The following is a 21,943-nucleotide window of genomic DNA, read 5'->3' as shown; positions in this document are numbered from 1 at the left end:
ATCTCACAAGGACCTTATGATCTTTTCGTGCATACTCTAGACGGTGAGGATGCCAAATGGATCTGCTTTCGACGAGGAGACCCCTTTATGAGCAATTAAAACCCGGATCTGATAGTAATCCACCTGATAGTACCACATAAAATCCGGGTCAGTGTTTAAAACCATTTCAGCTGTCTATTTCGGATCTGGACCTCCTGGAAAAAAAAAACGGATTCACATTCGGATCAAACATCACGGCGACAGAAAAGTCAAGGCACACGGCCGTCATTTTTTTTTTCGCCACCTGGATCCTCCGTACTACCCTTTACCGCGAACCCAGGTCGACGCTCGTCCCACGGCGCGCCATTTGACCTCCCACCGGCTATAGCCAGTGACCGTCGTTGGGCCCCACCGAAGAGGCAAAGGTCAAAAAACTGGGCCCGAAGCTCGTGACCTGAGCCAGCTAGGTTCGGATAAAACCAAGCTGAGGCTCGGACCAAAGCTGCAGGTTTCCACACAGCTGGCTCCAGGCTGTCAGCGACCATCGCCCCCCGCCCGGGACCCACCCTCTCCCCCTCCCCATTCTTCTTCCCCTCTCTCTCTCTCTAGTCTTATTCGCTCCGTCCTCTTTCTCTCTCTATCTCTGCCTCTGCCTCTGCCTTGGATCCCCCGTTCTTCTTCCAGGATCGCTAGTTTCCGGCGTGTTACGACCGGAAAATGCGCGCTCATCCAGGAGTCCCTCGGACGAGGCAGGATCGCGCACGCTCGTGGTAATGTGGACCGTCGGGAGACTCCTCCGAGAGGTACTCGCTAGTTTCTTGCTTGCTTTCTTCCGTTTCGGACTCAGTTTTCGCTTTTAGGGGTTGGATGGTGCTGGATGATCCATAGAACAGTACGGTATGCCTGGAATTTGGTGCTTTGGTAGGTTAGACGAGTTGCTGTTTGGGGTTTGGGGGGGGTCGTTTAGGTTCGTGAGGTTTTTTTGCTCGGTCTAGTTGGGATTTAGGGTTTCCGTACTCTGTTATGTTGAGATGCGAGCGGTTACTTAAGTTAAACGTTTGTTGTTTTGAGTGGGTTTTTTTTTATTGGATTTCAAGTGGAATTCTCAGTTTCTTTCTTTTGCTTTTTTGTGGTTTTTCTGAGTGTTTTGGGGGTTCTCTGGACAGCAGGAATTTCAAGGAAAGTTGGGTAATTTTCTAGTTGCAGCGTGAAATACTATTTTTTATACTCTTTAAACTCACGTTTTTTCTGCCTAAAGTTGGATTTTTGCTAGTTGTAATGAGGTTCTCGCATAAATGTCGAGTTCGATGTGTTTTTTGGCGGAAAAAAGAATAGATTTAACGTGAAATTGTTCTCATTAACGTGGAATTGTTCTCATTAACGTGGAATTGAGGGGGGAAATTGAGTGTCACTACTTTGTACCTTTTCATTATTCTGTATTTTCCTATTTACCCCCTTGTTTCCTTTTGCGCTGCTACATTTTGGCGTTTCTAAACGTAGTTGAACTTGGGTAGTTCCGTAGGTTGGGTTTTGGGAAGCATTTGATGAAATGCAAGTTCTACCCAAGCCAAAGCTTTGGTTTTTATGAGAGATAATTGCGGTTGTTCGATTACTGATGAGCGCTTCAACTCCATACTTCCATCTCCATGGGAATTGTGTCCTCTTTTGATCATCCTGTCAGGAGTTGCAGCCTTCTGCTATATATGGAGGTTTAACACAGTTGAACTCAAAGGGGTCTCGGCTGTGTGGTGTTTGGTTGGTTGCTTGACCCAGCTCTATGCAGATTTCAACGACTTACTTGAGTCCATGTAGACATGGAGTTTGATCAGTACCCATGTCGCCTTTGAATTATATTCGAGTCTTTTGATAAAGGAAGATAGATGAACTCATGCTGCTTGTGTTCGTTTTCTACACTTCACCTCTCTTTCTTCCTTTCCCTTTGAACAAAAACCTTAAGTGGTTGTTAATCGAAAAACAATCGAGGCTGAAATGATTTTTCTGAGTGTTTTCAGACGGACTTGGATGTTTACCGCTGTTCTTCTTGCTGCTTGTAACAGGCGTACTCTCCACTACCTTCCTGAAGAAGATTAGGTTTTATGTCAAAAGGAGTAAGAGTTCGCAAAAGCACGTAGGTTCTGATACATTAAGTGCATCAAGGAATCTTCAGGTGGAATATCATCAAGTTGTTTAATGCTTGTGTAGCCTAAGGCCAGCAGTTGGCTGACACCGTGTAGAGAGGATCTGGGTTAATCAATAATCTGAGGTGCAGTTCTTTCCTTGGGAATCAGTATCTAGTAAAGTTGGATCATAAGATGTAGAAAGATCCTGCCTGATTGTTGGATAAGGATTATTTTGGACTTTTGAGCAACAGGTTCTTTGCAATATACTTAAAAGGGGTCTTAATCTGTGGCTTCTTGTGGAAGCCTTCTCAGTTAGAGAAGGGTGCCATTGTATCGATGCTGGAAGAGAGCATGCGTGTCATTCGAGATTCGGGTGATGCCCCTGACCAGACTCGCCACCGATACACTCGGTGTGGTGACAATTTGTCTAGTGGTTTTGTTATTACTGCTCTGCGTGTTCTGCATTCTTTATCTACTCCACTTCCGGGATCGTATCAAAAGAGAACACTTTCTGCAATTGGGGTATTTTAATGGCCCTTGGGTAGTTAGGATTGTGCTTATTTTGTTAGCAATCTGGTGGGGATTTGGAGAGATTGAGCACCTTGATCTGCTCAGAACTGAGAGGAGAGTTCTGTATTCCTTAAGCCCACGATGGCGGAAGAATCTGTGCAAAGTCTACATACTTTCAAATTTTGGTTTTGCTGAGCCAAGTCTTTTCATCACTGTGGTACTTCTGCTTCACGCTTCTCTGAAGAGAAAAGATTCAGGAACATTAAGCCGGCAGTGGAATGGAAAAACAATTGCTCATGTTCTCCTCTTTTGCCTACCGCTATTCATCTTGCATATGATCATTGTGTTAGTGGGCCCTGTCTATACTGAACAAGATGAATCAAGGAAAATCCCCTCATACTTTACAAAAGCTTATTTTGGTGAAGTTAGAGCAGTTGACAGCATTGTTCCTATCTTGTGCACGTACCCTTTACTCAGTACAGTTCTTCATGGACTCTTTGCATCACTGTTGATAGGCTATCTCTTCTATCTTGGGGCAAGGTTGGTGTCTGTGGTAATCAACAAAGGCCTGCAAAGAAGGATTTACTATCTGATATTCTCAGTTGTAGGCTTGCTTCCTATTCGAATTCTTTTCCTGGGCTTCACCGTTTTATCGAAGCCGGGGGAGCTAGTATATGAAGTTCTTGAGTTCTTGGCATTCCTAGCACTGTTGTCTTGTGCAATAGTTGTGATTGGTGTCCTGGTCTATTGCCCTGTGGCAGACTCGCTAGAACTGAGCAGGTGGTGCATAGAATCTGGTATTAGAGGAGGTGGGACTGCAACCACGGCAGCGTCCATGGTCGTCAGTGATCCTGATGATGATAATACTTCCCTTATCGCCAACCAGAGCGTCATTGAGCTAGGTTCTACAACCAGTGCAGGAAGGAATTCGGACAGTGAGTCCACAAAGGTTGGTTCTATCTCTTTTCGGACGATGCTGAAAGATGCCCGGCCTGCAGAATTCGAGGAAGTCAACCTTTTCTCTGCTACTGCCCTCCGCCTCTCCTCTCCTCCCGAATCTCAAGTGCTTCCAGGAAGGCCCATGGCACACATTAGAGAAGTCCCCCATTCCTCCACTCGAACTAGATCCGATTGAAGCTTCCTTCTAATTCATCTTTATTGTCTCAACAGTTGTAATTTTTCTCTGCTTTCGTTTCTTTTTAATCACGAAATGCACCCCACGTTGAGTTGAATCGTGGAATTACATTACAAAATCATGCTGTGATATTAGACTCAACCAGGTCGGTACAGAAGAGCCACGCATTTTTTATGTTTGGCCTCTTTGGTTTTTTGGTATCAATTTTGTGGAACTTGTGTCAAGGGGTAAAAGTTAATACGGATCGTTTCCTAGCAGCAGTTACTTGTTTCTGCAGTGTATGCGTGCTTCTCATGAATCATTTGACTCTTTTTGTGAGGTTCCTACGCAGATGCTTCAACGATACAAGGTTTTATGGAAGGCTTCTACGATTGCACCCAGGTCAGTCCTGCTGAAAACTCTTATTTTTTTATTCCCCCTTTCCTTTCTTTGCCCACAGATGTACTTCGAAACAAATTTTGTTTTAAGAGTCATCCGACAATCTTGCGTCTGCTTTTGGTTTTCTTCGTAGCCTCCATGTCACACCGTTGCGTCTTTAGAGCGATGGATGGTCCAAGGGAAAGACGTGAACTTTAAGTTGTAGGTGTGGATGCAAGTGCTTATCCAGTCTCTTGTTACTTTCTATCTATGCCGGCGTGTCTTATTCAATGTGGGTAGTGAAGATGGTGATAGCCTGATAGGTAGGGGAGGAGGTTCTCTGATCGTTCTGGGTGTGGTTCTCTTGTTTGGAGAGAATGTGGGGGAGGTGGATCCATGGTTCTGCGGTGCCTGATGCGGTTGGTGGTGGGCCCCACCACTCGTTCTTGATCTGACGCTGCCTCTGTTCACATCGGCTTCAGGGCTAGCACAGCCCCAAGCAATACATTCAGAAATGATGGTCTGACCCTGCACTAGGACACCATCATCATGTTACTGACTCCCGAGTCAAGTGTAGCCTTCATCATCATGCTCCTGACCCTCCTGAGTCAATCGTAGCCCTTCCGTGGTTAGATTAACCACACACAGTCACAAGCATCATCTTAAGTGTTCTCGCTTTTCATTGTCAGAAAGATGCATCAGAGATCTGAGGCCCTGATGCTGACCTGAAAGCGTCTCCTCTGTCCTTGTTGCATAGCAGAATCTTTGCTCTCACAACCCGTCCTTTTGTTCTTTTTTATCTGTTGAGAGTGGTGGTGGTGGTGATCAGTGGTCAATTTTGGGGTGGTCCGGATGAGCAAATTGGCCTGGATGTTATCAAAAAGAGGCTTAGCTGGGTGTAAAACAATTTAGTGTCTATCTAATCTATTATTAAGCCTTGCTCTTACAGTGTCTCTTGCTCTATCGCTTCATACTTTTCCCTTTATCACTTGTCCCTTTCTGTTGTTTTCTTATCTTTTGGTCTCCGTGCTTAGGGATGGCAACGGGCGGGGCGGGTGTGGGGGACAAGGTCTCCACCCCCGCTGTCTCAAAATCCTGCTTCCATCTGCGCCTCCATCCTTGCACGGGTTTTGATAGAGAGAGATGAATTGTTAGTGTTTGCCTTGTAGAGAAAAGGAAGAAGAGCTTTAGTTGGTGAATTGTGGGGAAAATGGCTCTCCATGATCATTAACTTGATTGCTTTAGTCCAAGTGTTCGTTAGGATAAACTGCCCCGCTCACCAACGGGGGGGGGGGGGCTCCGCTTGTCTGGTAGGAACCGCTAGTTCACGTCACCTTGTGTTGGGACGTTGCAAGTTCAGATCTCAATGGTATCTTTGTATAACTGGCAGGGGTCTGCCTAACCCCAGCTTGCTTTTCAAAAAAAAAAAACTGCCGTACTCTGGTTGTCTTCATGAGATGCAAAAAGTTTAGGTGAAAGTGACTGAGATTGGATCGTGTTCTAGGCTTTTCTGTCTAATTATAAGAATTGTAGCTTGATTGATTGATTAGATTAAAGGTTGTTTATAGAGGTTCCTTGCTCTAGTGGTCCTCCTATGAGTTTTGTCCAGTCAGATGAAAAGGGTGTGAGTTAAGATTCTTTGCTAGGAAAATCCTAAAACGAGTAGGAATCTGACGGCTTAAGGTCAGTGGTTCGGCTCGGTGTCGTTAGGTTGACTGGTTTGTGCTGGTCCTGGTACTGGCTACTTTTTTTTTTAATATTTATAGGGAGAAACCACCCTCAGGATCAAAGATTTAGTCCCGCTGGCTCTGCCTGCTTTTCTTACTAAAACGCCGTGGGCTTTTATCCCTTGCCCCCCAGGGAGTTGCTGTACTGGCTACTTGCTCAGGGGGAATTGGTGCAAGTTTTATTCCATTAGATCAAAATGGTGAATCAGCTGAGGTGTGGGTGAAGGGAAAGTGTCCAGGCCGTTACTAATGGTACGTTGCTCTAGTGGTCCTCTTTGTTAATTGAGGATGGGGGGGTGACAGTGATGTTTTTTCTTGCTTTGGTTGGTTACCTTGCGTTTGGAAAGGGTTTGAGATTAGAACTAGACCGCTAGAAGATACCAGCTGGACTTTTTTTGCCGTATTGGGTTACGGGTCAAGGGTCCAAGTTTAGTATGAGTGCTTCCTTGTCATGATGGTCCTCTTATGAGTTGTACCTCATTAGGTAAAACGGTTGTTCATACTCAATTAACCTCCTGTTTGTTTCTTTCTTCGGTTGTTAAGAGTTTTTGTTTTTCTAGGCAAGAGTTGATGTGCTTCAAGGGAAATGCGTAGATTTAAGAAAACTTGCCTGACTGAATTAGGACAATGGTTGGTTCTGTAGCTTCTAGTGGTTCCTTGGCTGTGGTGGCCCAGCCCTCTTATGAGTTGTACCTCGTCAAGTAACTCTCTCTCTCTCTCTCTCTCTCATTGGGTAATTGGATTAGAGACAAATTGGAGGACAATGTTAACGAGGTGAGGATAGCCCTGGTCATTGATCTTGGCCCCTGCGCAGAGCCTTACAGGCATGGGGCCAGCTATGACTGTTCCTGTTCACATTAGAAACTTCTCTGGCTCAGTCTGCCGTATTAATGGTCTCTGTTCACGTCCGTGTAAAGCTCTGAGGGCTTACCCCTTGACCCCACGGAGTCACTAAACTTCAGCTTATGCAAAGGTGACGCCCATAGGATTTTAACCTAGACTGCCCGGGTGGACACTTTGTTGGTTGTAGGGGAATGGCAAACCGAAACCCTCGGGCTTTGGCTGTGGCACTGCTATGCAGAAGGCCTCATTCATGGTGCCAGCCGGAAAGGAGGCTGTCAGGCCAGGCGTTTAAAGTTTAAACCCTAACTCGGGTCAGTCTTGGGCAGCTGTGACACCTCATAGTCGTTGGCATATTTTATAGTGACTTGTATCTCGAGTCTTAGGTGGCTTCACAACTCACAAGGCGCTAGGTATCTTATACCTATAGGCAGCTATTCTCCAGAATTTGAGATCTGGTGCAGTGTGATTGCACACTTTAGGTGTGCTGCTGTACCTGATCACCCACCATCTGATGTTGGGCCCACCGCTGACAGGTTGTATCCCAAAGATAATGGGTGATTAGGTGCATCAGCACCCAAAAAGTTTGCAATCACATTGCACCTAATCCTCCCCCTATTCTTCAAGCAAATTGTCTTAAATTTTGTTTTTTGTTTTTTTTTTTTTTTAAGTCTAGCTGGGGTTAGGCGGACCCCTACCAGAACAACACCCGCCCCATGTGACAGAGGGATTCAATCCTGGACCTTTAGCTTGACAGAGGACCCCGCTTACTGCATGGGATACCACCTCGGTAGTAAATCGTCCTAAATTTGTTTTGAAAAGTAAGGCCTAACCTAATACTATGTGTTGACATCTTAAGTCATGCAATTTGTTGGTAAGGATCCCAAGCAAAACAGTTGCAGCTGGCAATCACAATCTCAACTTGTACTTTTCTCATGGTTTCATCATTGACCTTGAGAAGCTTTGTGATAATATAAACTTAATTTAAGTTATTTTAGACCACTTCTAAAATATAATTTGGTGGATTGAAGAGCCGTATTAACGTATAGACCCCCCCCCCCCCCCCCCTTGAGCGCCCGTTTGTTAGTCACTAAGCCTGTCTGGCAGAAAAGAAGTCCGATCACCCCCCTGTCGGACTTAGTTTTTGCTGGAAGTGTAATCAACCTAGGGGTGGCAATCGTGTCGGGTTGGCGGGTCAGCATACCTCAACCCAAACCCGACCCATTTATTAAACGGGTCAGCTGTGGCAAACACGAACCCGGCCCGTTTAATAAACGGGTAACCCGACATGACCCACCAACCCATTTAATAAATGGGTTGGGTCAGGTAAACGGGTTCTCAGGTTCACGGGTCAGGTTGGCAGGTCGGTTTGACGGGTCAACGGGTAGGGTTGGCGGGTCGTGTCAGGTTTTGCAACCCGTTGAAAAAAAATGACTCGTTTAAATGGGAGGCTGTGGGTCCCGCTGAAATGCATGGGGCCCCATGCATTTCCGCGGAATCCCCCAACTTTCTGTGGCATGCAAACATGCTTTAAAATATGAGTAAACAAATTGATGAAAGAATGTTCCCAAAAGCCGATCGGGCCCAGCATACTTTCGGTTATCAAAATTTTTGAGCTTCAGCGGATTGATGATGATGAGAGCTTCAGCCCAATATCACATGTGATATATCAGTGATTCAGACCTCTGTGATCCATTCACAGTTCAAGTCCATTGACCGGGTAGGTATACTAAATATGATGAAGAGGACTAATTACTAAGGCCAATCTCAAGCGTACCGAACCAAGCCATACCCAGTACAGCTATGTTTTGATACTGCAAATCTATTCCAAGTCAAGCATCAACCCTGCTGCCCTACAAACTTCCCCCATACAATTTAAGCAATACAAGGGACCAACAACAAGGTGGGGCTACCTTACAAAGGGAACCACCAGAGTCGCGGTGAATTGCACCCAACTCATTTTTTGTGTGCATAGCAGACTTGATTTTTTTTTACTCGGAGAAACCGTTCCAGGCGTAGACACCTAGCATCACTGGCTAAGCCTGCCATACTTACGGTCTCTGCTCATGTCAGCGTAAAACTCCGACCCCAGGGAGTCACCAAGCTTCGGCTTATGCAGGGGTGAGGTGACGCCTGTGGAATTTGAACCTAGACTGCCCGTTAAACGTTCTAGGCCCCATTCCACTATGCCAAACCCCTTCGGTCTGCGCATAGCAGACTCGATTCCACATAAGATTGGCATAAGTATCAGATAGGCAATTGCTTGAAACCTCCTAAAATATTGAACATCATAAACTAGAGGTACACATATGCTCAAAGATGCTAGGAACAATAAAGATGATTATGGATATGAGCATTAGACAGCACACTCGAACAGACTTGATGCATGCACGTAATTTAATGGGATGGAATTTTACAAGCTGAAAGGCTCTGTTTGGTAGCCCAGCTTCCGGGGACTTGGGTAGTGGAGAAATGAAAGGCAAAATGTGCCTTAATTTTAGGTGCTTAATCATAGAGGCATAATCCTCAACTAACCCCCAAATGCACAAATGTGCCCCAACAACTTACTACCAAACAGATTTTGATGGAACTCTAAATTCTAGCTCCAAATCAGAATGTATAAGTTTCACAAACAGCTAAATCAAAGATTAACAATGAAACATGATTGAGAAGAAAATAGTTCCAAACGATCACCTAACCTGAAGTCATATCGTTACATGAACAGCCAGACAAACTAAAGAGTATACAGTTTGTACTACGATTACCCTAAAATCAGAACAGTTATTGTACTGGAAGGTTAATGGATGACTACCACACTACACCAAAAGTTAAGACAAAGCAAACATCGTAACAGTCAGATTCCGTTGTTTCTTCGAAACAAGATGCACCGGCATCCTAGATGCAAACATATAGCACAACCAAACCCCGGCATCGGATGTTACCCGTTCCAAGTTAAATGATCATCAGCTTCCTCGCCATCTTCAGGAAATCTCTGCATGCATTTCATGTGCACAAATGAAGGAAATGACGTCACTTGCAGCAAAAGACTTAGAGACAAAGCTTCAGCTTAGATCAAATCCCATATCTCGCCCACGTTGGGACATAACCAGGTAATAAACAAGAGAATAAGCAATACCAAAGCATAAATCATGCACTGCAATGATTATAAAATCTAGACTCAATAACAGTGAATATAATCTCACAAAACTTCAAAAGCTAACATGAATGAGTGATAAAAGGTCCTGATTCATCCTAGTTGACTTGGTTTACCTAAAGCAAATCAGGGAAGACTCTTTCAATTTATCAGAAGCCAATGAAGAATTGGCTGACAGAATCTGGCTTCACAGCTGAAAGGATCAAGATCAAACCAACTTTGGTGGGTCCTTTTTTTTGTTTCTTTGTGACACGGAGAAACCGCTCCCAGGAGCGCAGGCCGTACTTACGGTCACCGTCCTGGTAGTGTAAAACTTCTTAGTCTTACAAAATTCAATATACACGATACCAACTCAATGAAGAGTTTCGTTTATAAGAAGCTAATGGACACTAGGATGACTAAATCTTGGTCGTATATCAAGTACAGATCGAACCAACCTTGGACAAATCTAAGTTTTTCAAGTCTGTAATTTAGGGTGGTAAGTAAAATCTTCACCAAGTTCTAAGAAAAAAAATGTGGGGTTTTCCCTAGGCTCGCCAAGCCTTAAACTCAGACTTTGACTTAGACACGGGAAAACAACAGATTCTCATTATATTTAAAATCTTCAAACATATCAAACCATAAGAACTATTTCTATAGTTTGTAACTTTTAGCAGACAATGGTCTAAAGATATAGACAATCTTAGTGTATATATATATAGATAGAGAGAGAGAGAGAGGCATATGTACCTGAATGGGCCCTTCACCTGCATGCCTCAAAGAGCCGCTGGTACAACTGTTCATACGAGCAAAAGTTGGAGTGTTCAAGCGCCGGACCAGGGCCATCACCCTCAGCTTCCTTGAAGTCCTTACAGACTATGCTGCCTTTGGTAGGGAACAGTTCCTGATCATCATGAGGCCCACCTTCCCAATGCTGCTGCATCTCACGCTCAAGATCACAACCCATGGCACCATCCAACATCGGTTTCAGCCATCCATTGTTGCTCACTCCCTCTTCCTTGTCCTTGAGCCCACCACCCTGAAGCTGTTTTGTGGGGCACTTATCATTCAGACCACCATCAACAAAACGCTCAAGCATCTGGCATTTGTCTTTCAAGCCACCATCTAAGCGCAGTTTTGGGGAGAACCTGTTGTTGAAGCCACCTTCTTCAAGTTGGTTTGTGTGGTTTGCCTCATTATCAAAGACACCACCACCTCCATTTTGTTCTGTACATATGATCTTTCCAAATAATTGGAGGACATTAGGTAGGCTCCTTGTCTGACCCTCAACACGATCGGTTCCAAAATGGTGCATCTCACCAGAGCTATCTGGTGAGGATTGCTCAGATCTTGACAATTTGTCTGTGCTTGATTCAGCAGGCCCATAATTCCATTCAGGAAGAGTGTTCTGCCCAACATGGCTGCCAGAGAATGTTTTCTGATGGACCTTGATGGGGGAGAAGTTGGGCAAACTGCCTGTAAACATCAAGTCGTGCCTGGCTCCCTGCATGCCAGCAGGAAAACTGCTGTAGCTCACCACTGGTTGGATCAAGTTCCCGAGTACTGTATCAAACCCTGCTACAGGATATGAGGGAGTTCCTCTTCTCTCTACTATCAACTCGGGGCTCTCCAGAACTCTTGATCTCTTATTTGGGAAGGATAGGGTGGGGATTGCGAGTTGTGGCATGGTGGATACTAGTTCAACCTCCCATGGGCTCACTCGCTTTATGTTTGGCAAACTTTCAGGCTCATCCCATGTGACCTGATGTTCAGAAATTACACAATGAGAAGATGGAGCCATCCCCAAAAAACACACACTAAGAATACATGCAAATGCACAAATAAGGCCACTTCTTAACTGACTGTCCTGTTCAGTATTTTGAAAAACGCAGTACAACTAATAAACCTCACTTAAATCCTGTCATGAACCTCATGATTGTTTGGTCTTCCCTTTTAACATAAGGGGTAGAATTTTCTCGTCTTAAACTATTTGTGCATTGGAATTTGTTGTCTGATTAATATATAAAAATAGGTACGATGTAATGTAGGATGTGGATAAACCATGGTAGCAAATGAATATATTAGCAATTTATCATTTTCCAATCAGCTATATATAGCATATATTGTTAATTTATCGGCAATCAAGCTGCTATTAAACATATAAAGAACAAATCATATTCAGGAACTAAGTCAATGCATTAGCTATAATTTTCAATTGTTATTGAAAATAAACATGTGAGATTAAATTCAATGCAACCACATCTTAACACACAATGTAGTTTGGATTCTTCAAACTTACAAGTTCTGAAGAGGATCAACCATGTGCATTGGGGAATCATACTTGTTTATCTTTCTAAATCGACTCCCCAAAAAAACTCTAGTTTTGCTCATCTATATCATTTGAAACATCAAATTTAAGAAGATTATATGCTAACAAAATAGAAGCTTAATAACTATTTTAAATAATGTCAAAATCTGAGTATAAAAAGAATATATCAATGCCAACCAAACATTTTAAGTTGAAGAAAAAACAATGATATATCAATGAACTCTGGAGTATTATTTTGGGATTCCACTTCAATCAGACAATTTACACGATAAAAAGGCAACAGGAAGTATATGAAAAAATGAATTAAAGTTTAGATTACCAAAATGCATTGCATATTAATTCTAAGTTTATAAACATCTTTTAGTTGAATATATATTATTTACCAATTAGAATCTTTCAGATGGATCAGGTATGAAGTGGGTTCGGGTACAGGTTTGTTCAGGTATATAGTCGGGTTAGGTAAGGGTTGGCTCAGGTTTGGGTACAAAGCGGGTTCAAGTACATAATTGGGTCGGGCTCGGGTTGATTTGGTTTTAAAATATGGAGAACCATTTGGGTGCAGGTACAGAGTCAAGTCAGGTCCGTTCGAGTTTGGGTCTTCATTTAAAATAACCAAGACCCACACACACGGGACCACCAATATTGGTTCGGGACATCGAGTTGTATCGGACCTAGTTACACCCCTACCTATAGCTATCACTGAATGGTTTGTCTTAATCATAATCTCAATTTAAAACTTTTTAGGTTTTAATAAGGCACTATTGACATTGTATGATAGAAACATGTTTACTTATTTTACTTGCAAATGAACCTGTTATCATGTTAATTTTCATTAGAAATAGCATTTTAGTCATTCTAATTATGACTACTTGCTATTTTAGGTTTCTTATTCTTACTCTGAAAATCTCATCTACTTTACCAAATTCACGATTTCACTGCTACGTTCTTTTTTTTATATTGACGTTTATTCATCACATTAATTAGTTGATTGTGATGCTTGACATAATAACTTGATGATTCATAAAATAATCAAGTTACTTTCTTTAATTCATATCTTTTAGTGCTTGTATTTTAGTCATATCATTAAACGTTACATTACCCAATTGTTAGGTATATAGTATATACTAATATTTTTATGGTAGTAGATATTTTTTCTATTACATAGAGTTTTTTTATTTATATAATATATTTATGCTGTTTTTATATATAACATTTATTCATGCTCAAAATGGACAAAGGTAATATACTAATATTTTTATGGTCATAGATATTTTTTCTATTACATAGAGTTCTTTTATTTAGATAATATATTTATGCTGTTTTTATATATAACATTTATTCATGCTCAAAATAGACAAAGACAAGAACTGGATATTAACATTTACTCATGATCAAAAATAGTGTTTTTGTTTTCTTTTTTAACTGCATGGAAATGACATTTTCACAATTATGGCAGTACTACTCATATGTATGTGACTAACGACGCTGAACGTCAACCTTTATTCATGTATGCTAAAAATTGGAATTTATTTTTTCTTCAAATAAATAAATAAAAGATGAGCTGAACAGCAACTTTCGGTACCAACCCTTTTGCAACATCATGACAAAGGCTGGTTTCTCCATGCACTTATATAAAACATTTTTTCAGAGGGCAAAAAAATGGTAGAAATGGCTTTACGATGAATAACTCTCGCCCAGAACCGGGTCACTTAATGAGCCTGCCTCCTGCGAGATAGAAACACCAACAACCAAGTTCTTATGGAGTCCACCAGGTTAAAGGCACTCGCATACATCCCCAAGGGGTTTGGTGCAGTGGGAGGAGCCTTGGCCCCTAGACGGGTAGTCAGGGTTCCATTCCCATGAGCATCAGGCCCTTGCATTATTGAGGGCAAGGGATAAGCCCTAGCTCAACCGAAGCTTGGTGACTGCCTGAGGACAAGCGGTGTACCATGGGTTTACACTGTCGGGACAGGTAAGTACACAAGCTTAGCCAGTGCGTCTAGGTTTATTATTCCAGGGGTGGTTTTTCTGTCCTTCATAAAAAAAAAAAAAGGTACAGGCATACTAACATCCCACTATATTCCTTCATCATTTACTGTAGTGCCTCGAGCACTCACCTTCTCATCACACTTGACCGCATCATTTACTGTAGTGCCTGGAGAGAAGGTGTTGACACTTTGATCCCAGGTTCGACTCTCATTGGGTGTGCGGGTGCCTTTAGCTAGTGGACTCCAGAAGTGCTTGGGTGTCGATGACCCTACCCGGGGTTCACCTTGCAGGGACTGGGCTCATTTAACTGAGCTTTCTCAGATAAGGTTCTTCGTCATAAAAAAGTTTAAAGAAAAAACCGTACCCGCCTTCTCATCACATTGTAACAGAAAAAAACAATATTAAAAAATATGTACAATCAACAAAAACTATTTTTTATTCATCAAAAAAAAAAAAAGAATTATTTGAAAAAATGTGCCCTGCTTTTCAGCAATTTGCAAATCAATCCCCACCTTATTCTGTTTGCCTTTTTATTTACTCTTGCAAATTAGTCCTTGAAGTTAACATATCTTAGGGTAACCGTTAAGTAGGGTAGGCAATCAGCCGGGCGGCCCCATGAGCCAAGCTGACCCGGTCTGTCATGGGCCAAGGTTTTAGAATCTAGCCCGTTACTTATCGGGTTGAAACCTTACCCGTTATATATGTGGGCCAGGTGGTAGCCTGGCCCAATGAGCATGAGTTATTTATTAATTTTTTAATAATATAAAACTTTGAAAAATTAACTATTGCATAGTAACATTAGTACCTAATTAGTTACATTAATTGTATGAAAACTAGAAAGATAATTAATTGGGTGCATAAGAAATTGAAAACTTTGTTAATTATTACTATTTACAAATGTATTTGTGCTAGGCCTGGCCAAACTCAGCTTCACATTCGAGCCAATGGGCTGGGCTATGGGCTGCTCGTTAAGAACCGGGCCATCTCCTGGTCGAGCCGCACTTAAAGCCCAGCGGACCGAGCTCTAAACGGGCCCGAGCCGGGACCATGCCCACCCCTACCGTTAAAAGGGGCAAACAAAATGATGATTCTGCTCTTACACAGGACCATTTTGCAAAACACTAATAAGGCATATATAGACTAATTTGCAAAAAAGAATGAGAAAAATAATTATTCTACCCTTAGACCATTTTGCGAGCAAGACCATGAAAATCCCTTTAGAGAGGGCACCAAAAGAAAAATAAAAAAATAAAAGAATAGAGAAGAGTTTATTATTTAATATTGACAGGGAAGGCGAAGCCCATGAATCTGCACATAAAAAATTAATTAGGTAGCTCAGGCTGATGAGGTCAGCCCAATAGCTCATGAACTGTAACGGATAATTAAGGTTTCAGCCCCGTAGCTAATGAGTCAGCGCCTAAAACTTTGACTCAAACCCAGCCCAGCCCAGCCCAGCTTGTGGGGACTGAAAGTTTTCATACTAAGTTACTACCAGTTCTCATATCTTAAAATTATTTTTTAGAGAGAGGTCACATATTAAAATATTTTCACATTTTTACTTTCGGCATTTTCATATTAATCTGTAGATTAAACATTCCTGCCTTAATCACAATTCCCAAACAACCAAAATCATTAAATGTTTAGACTTCGAGTTTTCTGTGATTAGCCATAATAATCAAAATTCCACGCTTTCAGGATTCCAACTTCTTCTATAAAATCCAAATCATTGAATACTTAATGCTTTAATCTTTAAACCCAAACTAAACAAAAAAAAAATTATGACAACGAAAACCAGGTCATTTACTGCACCGGCCATCCACAACCACCCAACCTTAGGAGTGGGCAACCACATCAGGTTGGGCCAAACCCACCCGGCCAGTCATGGACCAGGTTTGGGTCATGGTTTTAGGTCCGGGCCCGTTAGCTACTTGATCAAAACCCGGCCCATTATATACCTGAGCTAAGTCAGCACGCAGGCTACTAGGCCAGCTCAATGAACCAAAGCTATTTATTAATTATTAATAATATAAAATTTTAAAAATATAATTAATTGCATAGTAACTTGATAACTATTACTATTTACCTAATTAGTTATATTAATTTTATGAAAAATAAAAAATAATTAATTAAGTACATGAAAACTTATTAATTATTTATTAGTTACCTAATTAGTTGGGTTTGGGTCACAGACCCAGACCGACCCACTTCACATTGGTCTATTAGGCCAATGGGCCGGCTCTTCAAACCCAAGAACCAGGCCATAACAACAGGCCGATCTCTAAACGACCCAATCCCACCCATGGGCCCCAACCGTGATAAAGCAATGGCAGCTCGGATTCCTCAAGTGGATGAAGAGCAGGTGAATCATCATATCACATTAAGAAAGTGATTTGACATCTTCAACGTTCATTGCAGAAGACCCCCACCCCACGGTCTTTAGGATGCCAAATCACTTTCTTTAAAGCGATTTGGCAGATCTCTGCTCTCGGTTGGATCACAAACTAAACATATCACTAAAGATTTCAGCACAGGACTTTTATACTCACATTAATCAAAGATTAACGATTCCCGCCCCCCAACCTGATCAAACATAATCAAAGAAAAAGAAAAAGAAAGAAGAAAGAAGAAAGAAGGGAGCTCACCTGAAGCATCTTCCAGGGTGAGTTGGGCCAAGCGACGGGATCGGCGACGCTCACGTCGGCGACGGTTCCGGTGCACCATCTCGTCCTCGACGAGTCTTCCGTCTCCAGCTGCATCCTGAACTTCATCCCCGCCGTCCATCTCACCTTCATCGCCTCCTCAACCGCCTCCGCCCTGACGCAGAACTCCGGCATCCCCGCCCGCGGGTAGTACACCACCTCGAACGCCCGGCCGGACGTCGCCCTCTCGGACGCCTCCGCCACTGATGCCGCCGTGACACAACCCTTCCTCCGCCAAAACCCCAGGGTTCCGGACGGCGCCGACGACGATGACGGCGGCGGCGACGGTTGATCCGCCGCCTCCTGCGGCGACCTCTTCCAGTCCTTGAACGGCGTGTTCCACCGCGGCACCTCGCCGCTGCCGCTGCCGCCGCATGCGCCGGAGGAGCGGCGGACGCCGACGAAGATCTCGCCGGAGGCCGCCCTGACGAAAATGATCGAGTCGCCGGCGACGAGCTTCTTGCTGTTGACGAACTTGCTCCAGCCGGTGGTGAGCAGGTGGCGCCTCGGCTTGCCGCGGTAGATGTGGCGGAAGCTCCACGCCGAGCCGTGGGCGTCCCGGACGGTGATCGTCTGGACCGGCGGGTCGGCGTCGAAGTCGAGCGGCGGGAAGATCGAGTCGGCGCAGAGCCGCGGCACCGAGAACCCCCCGCCGTTGTTGGCGTCGCTCTGGGTCAGCACCTTCGAGTACGATGCGGCGGCGGCCGGCTCCACCGAGTCGGCGGCGGTGGGGGAGAAACCGATCGGACCGGAGGTGGGCGAGACGGGGTTCAGGGCGAAGACAGCGAACACCTCGTCAGTCTCCCGGTTCGCGCAGAATCGAACCGAATCGAGACGGCACATGACGACGGGAGGGGAGGGAGGGATGGCCGGAGGGGAGGAGGCATGCTCGGCGTGGCCCTGCGGGAAGTAGTAAACCCGGGAGCCTGCAGGCAAGATCCTGACCGTCAATCCAGCGCAGGCCTGCCAGAACCAGACATACAGACCGTTGGTTGCATTCTCCATGGAGATCCGTGCTTGAGAGAGAGAGAGAGAGAGAAAAAACGCAGGGAGGTGCAATGGTGGAGACGTGAGGCCCTTTTGTACGAATTCGGAGGGAGGAGGATCCGAATATATACATATATATATATATATAGGAAAATCAAAACCTGAAAATTTTAAGTCGCTAACGTCACTATTTTTCTCAAAAGATATCATGAATTTTATAATAATTTTATTAGTTACTAAGCATCATCATAAAACAACAATAATTTTGAAAATTTTGAAATATTTGCCCCTGAGGACAAAATAGATAATTGCTGTTCATGTAGTTTTAACAAGGTTTTTTCTTCTTCTTTTTTCTAGATAATCAAGCTGGGGGATTAAGGACCCCCTCATTACAAGACCAGCAAAATGGGATAAAATCAACTAGAGAAGGAACCGGGTCCGGTTATGAGTGCTAGGTGTTGGTGTCCCAAGCAAAACCAAACTGGTATCTGGATCCCAAATCCAAACAACTATGTGTCCTACACATGTTAACATACATGTTCCATAAAGTAATAAAGAGATATTGCAATGAATGATGTACGGGTTTGGGCCTGGTTTGGATCCAATCAAACCCAATTGACTTGGGTATGACAAGCTTATACATGTCTTTCATCCATACACGACTCAACTCCGGTATGAATTAGGAAAGAAACAAACGAAAAGAAAAGAAAGAATTTGTCTTGGCTTTCCACATGTACCCCTACATTTGTCTCGTTGGTCATTGGTGCCCTAATCTTATTCTTACCCCTTTTAAAGTGGCCTCATTTTGACGTCAAGTTGGGAACTTGGTCTCGTTCCAAATTAAGTCATCTCTCTCTGTCTCTCTCTCTCTAAGTTGGGTGAGCTAAGTTAGGTCAGACTGTTCAATGGGCATTGAGCCTAAGTCAATGACTAACCTAGCCCAACTAGACCCATGGTTCAAAAATGGACCAGGTGGGGTTAACACCAAGAAGCAGGAATTTAGGCACATAGACCAAGTTGGAACTATTTTTCAAACTCCAACATATGCATCCATAAAGGGCAGCAGGATGACTCCTATTTCCTAGAAACTTTTTCTTTTCTTTTTTGGTGAATAACACATTGGACTCTATTGTCCGCACAATGCGATCCTCGGGCCTGTATTGTGGTGACACGAATGATCCGTTGTTTCACGGGGCCCTCAATCGGTTAAGATCGTATCATTTGTCTTCTAACCGCTTGTAGATTTTAGGGATTTTGGGTCTAAAATGGTTGTGAATCTTGTGATTTTTTACTTGGTCTTCCCCTGTAAATCATAAAGTTTTTTACCACGGTTCTGTCTTGCAAGCAGATGGACTTGGTAGTGTTTAAAATGTGTTTGCCCATTTCTAACTCCCTTTCCATTCGCAGGGACTGGCATAAATTTTAGGGTTGTTTTTTTTTTTTTTTTTAGACAGAGAAAGCTAGGGTTAGGCATTCCCCTACCAGTTATATACAACCATATCATTTGGATTCGAACTTGCAACGTCCCAAAACAAGGTGATGTGCACAAACTGCTTCTGCCAGACAAGCCGAGCCCCCTGTTGAATGTGTCATCTAATGGGAAAAAATTGTCGATTAAAAAAAAGATTTGGTTCGATTTGATTCTTATGGTTTTTTTTTAACAGATTCACCTAGTGAACCAAGTATCAGTTGTTTGGGAGGATTTCTTTCAGATTGGAGTTCAGATTCCAAAAGAGCTAGATATTTAAATAAAAAAAACTCATTTTTTATAAGGTTAAGGAATATATATATATATATATATATATATATATATATATATATATATATATATATATATATATATTGAAAGGCAAGCTGGGGTTAGGGTAATCTCGATCACCCACACCCAAGCCCTTACAGAGCCCACCAGTGAAAGAAGTCATCATTTGTCACCTCGGGTTGCTTGAGTCTCTCTCTCTGAGTCTCTCTCTGTAATTAGAACTAGACAGACAAATGTAAGTTGGACTGAGTCACGCAAACTAAGCCGAACAACCTGGACTGTTTATATTGGCTCTTGAGATTATGCATTGGATTCCATTGTCTGCGTTCCTCAGTCTTTGTATTGTGGTGATGCAAACGTGATACTTGGGATTCATGCGATTCACTGGGAAACGGTTAAGATTGTATTGTTCTCTTCAAACTGCATACAGAATTGTAGGGATTTGGGTGTAATGATGATATTTTGAAAATTATGGATTTTATTGGAAAAACATAGGGCATATATAATAATCTACACAATATGTAGGTATGCATCGAGTGTGTTGTTGAATCTGATCAAGACTTAGATTCAACTCTATGACATCCGATTTAGTTCATATTAAGATCTGACCTAAGATTTGATGTTTAAAACTTGAAGTTACAATGATCTAGCATGTTTAAAATGTCTGATTCTTTTAACAATAGAAAGACAGTTTCTATCCATGAAGTGTATCTTCTTGTTGGAAGAAATAAACTTTCCATTTTCAGAGAACAAGATTTTCATAATTTTTTTTTCAGAAGAATTAAAACAAATGTTTAGTTTCGCGATGCGACATTTGTTTCACTCCCACCCAACGGGGCTCCGCTTGTCTGGCAGGAGCAGTTAGTGCACGTCGCCTTGTGTTGGGACGTTTCAAGTTCGAACCCCAAATGGTATGGTCGTATGACTGGTAGGAGTCCGCCTAACCCCAGTTTTTTCTGTCGAAAAAAAAGACATTTGTTACACTCCCACTTTCCCTTGAAATGGACATACATGCTTCTCCATGGGGGAGGTATGAACCCATTTTGACAGGAATAGTGCCTTCTCGCATTTATTACGTGGTCCCAACCACAGATTTTTCATGAAGATATTTGTTTCACCCATTTTAGGAAAGATGACTTTTTTCCTATGAAAGAGGTTCACTTTCATAAGAAAGGGAATGAAACAATCTCAAGAAGCCACTTTTGACTATGGACAAAACCCTCTTGAACGTCGTTGCATATATTTTTAGCAAGATTCACTTTTCTGTGGGAAAATAAAAGCAGCAGTCACAGAGACCACTCCTTCATGGGGCTTTTATAAATTTTATCTCTAAATGTGTGCAAATTGCAAAAGCATTTTTTTCTTAACGATCTTGCTAAGATTCACTTGGTCAAGGCATCATTGTTGTACGTATTCTGTAATGACTTGTCGGTGATCCCGAAAGGATAGGTAGACTTAGATGACAAGTGACCACATTAGAACCTAAACCAACACATCCTTCACTTTTTCCAAACTTTTCCATGTTTGTGAAAGTAGTGGTGCTTAGGGTAATTTGGAAGCGGGAAAATGATAAAAAGAAAATGCACGTTAAATAAGAAAAAATGGCAACTTTTTCAACCTTTTTTAAAGAAAATTTTGAAATAATTTTTTCTCTAAAATGTGTGTTTTTGGATATGAAAAATTCCTCTACCCGGAGGGGTGAAAGAATTTTTCCCATCAATTTTTTTTTTTGGATTAGGTAAGTCATTCACACACAATACATCTCATTTCATGGGCTGCCACATGGAGAGCTTCTTTTATCTTTATCATCCTCCCACCCATGTGTCTTTGTTAGATTTTGAATAGTATCAGATCAAACCTAAAAATAACCCATATTAACATGAGCACGTCAAGGGACATACATGAGACAGGCTTTTGGGTTATGGAGAGCATAGAAGTCTCATAAGTGTCCATTCATATCCATTAGAGACCTCCACTAATGCACATTATGAACCCATCATAGGCCTCTCCCAGATGTCCTTATAAATAAGAGAGATCCCGTGTAGCTTGATGAGGACTATCATGAGGGCATACGTGGTCATTGAGTGTCACATTTGTGTGTGATCTTTCTATCTAGGTGCAAGAATCTTGCTCACCTCTCGATATTCTGACCTGAGCTTATTGAGGGCATTGATTGGTTGAAAAGAATGTCGACTACCCGCATCCATCGAAGCGTCATTCAAATCATCCAAGGTCGCATCCAGTAAGTGTCTCTATCGCGATTCATTTTATGCTAACATTGGATTATGTGCCCACACCATGTATCTGTTGCACATATTTAGGATATGGGTGTGTCGGCATCCATGCGACGCTTACCAAAAAAATTTGTCGACATTGTTC

At 42.6% G+C, this 21,943-nt stretch overlaps 2 protein-coding genes across 2 annotated transcripts; one reads left to right on the top strand and one right to left on the bottom strand.

The window, feature by feature from the left end:
• The first annotated feature begins 585 nt into the window (after nucleotides 1-585).
• Nucleotides 586-4,014, top strand: LOC149847488 (uncharacterized). Its single transcript, XM_089998441.1, has 2 exons — nucleotides 586-782; nucleotides 2,037-4,014. The coding sequence occupies exon 2, from the start codon at nucleotides 2,476-2,478 to the stop codon at nucleotides 3,742-3,744; it is 1,269 nt and encodes a 422-aa protein (XP_089854567.1). The 5' UTR covers nucleotides 586-782; nucleotides 2,037-2,475; the 3' UTR covers nucleotides 3,745-4,014.
• A 6,542-nt stretch (nucleotides 4,015-10,556) lies between these two features.
• Nucleotides 10,557-17,823, bottom strand: LOC149847487 (auxin response factor 17-like). Its single transcript, XM_089994133.1, has 2 exons — nucleotides 16,762-17,823; nucleotides 10,557-11,563 (listed from the first exon to the last, which is right to left on the bottom strand). Exons 1-2 carry the CDS (start codon nucleotides 17,821-17,823, stop codon nucleotides 10,565-10,567), a joined length of 2,061 nt encoding a protein of 686 aa, XP_089850259.1. The 3' UTR covers nucleotides 10,557-10,564.
• Nucleotides 17,824-21,943: the final 4,120 nt, after the last annotated feature.

The sequence above is a fragment of the Nuphar pumila genome, chromosome 2, assembly GCF_984573655.1.
Source record: "Nuphar pumila chromosome 2, dmNupPumi1.hap1.1, whole genome shotgun sequence".
NCBI classification, from domain to species: domain Eukaryota; kingdom Viridiplantae; phylum Streptophyta; class Magnoliopsida; order Nymphaeales; family Nymphaeaceae; genus Nuphar; species Nuphar pumila.
This window is presented reverse-complemented; position numbering and strand designations above follow the sequence as displayed.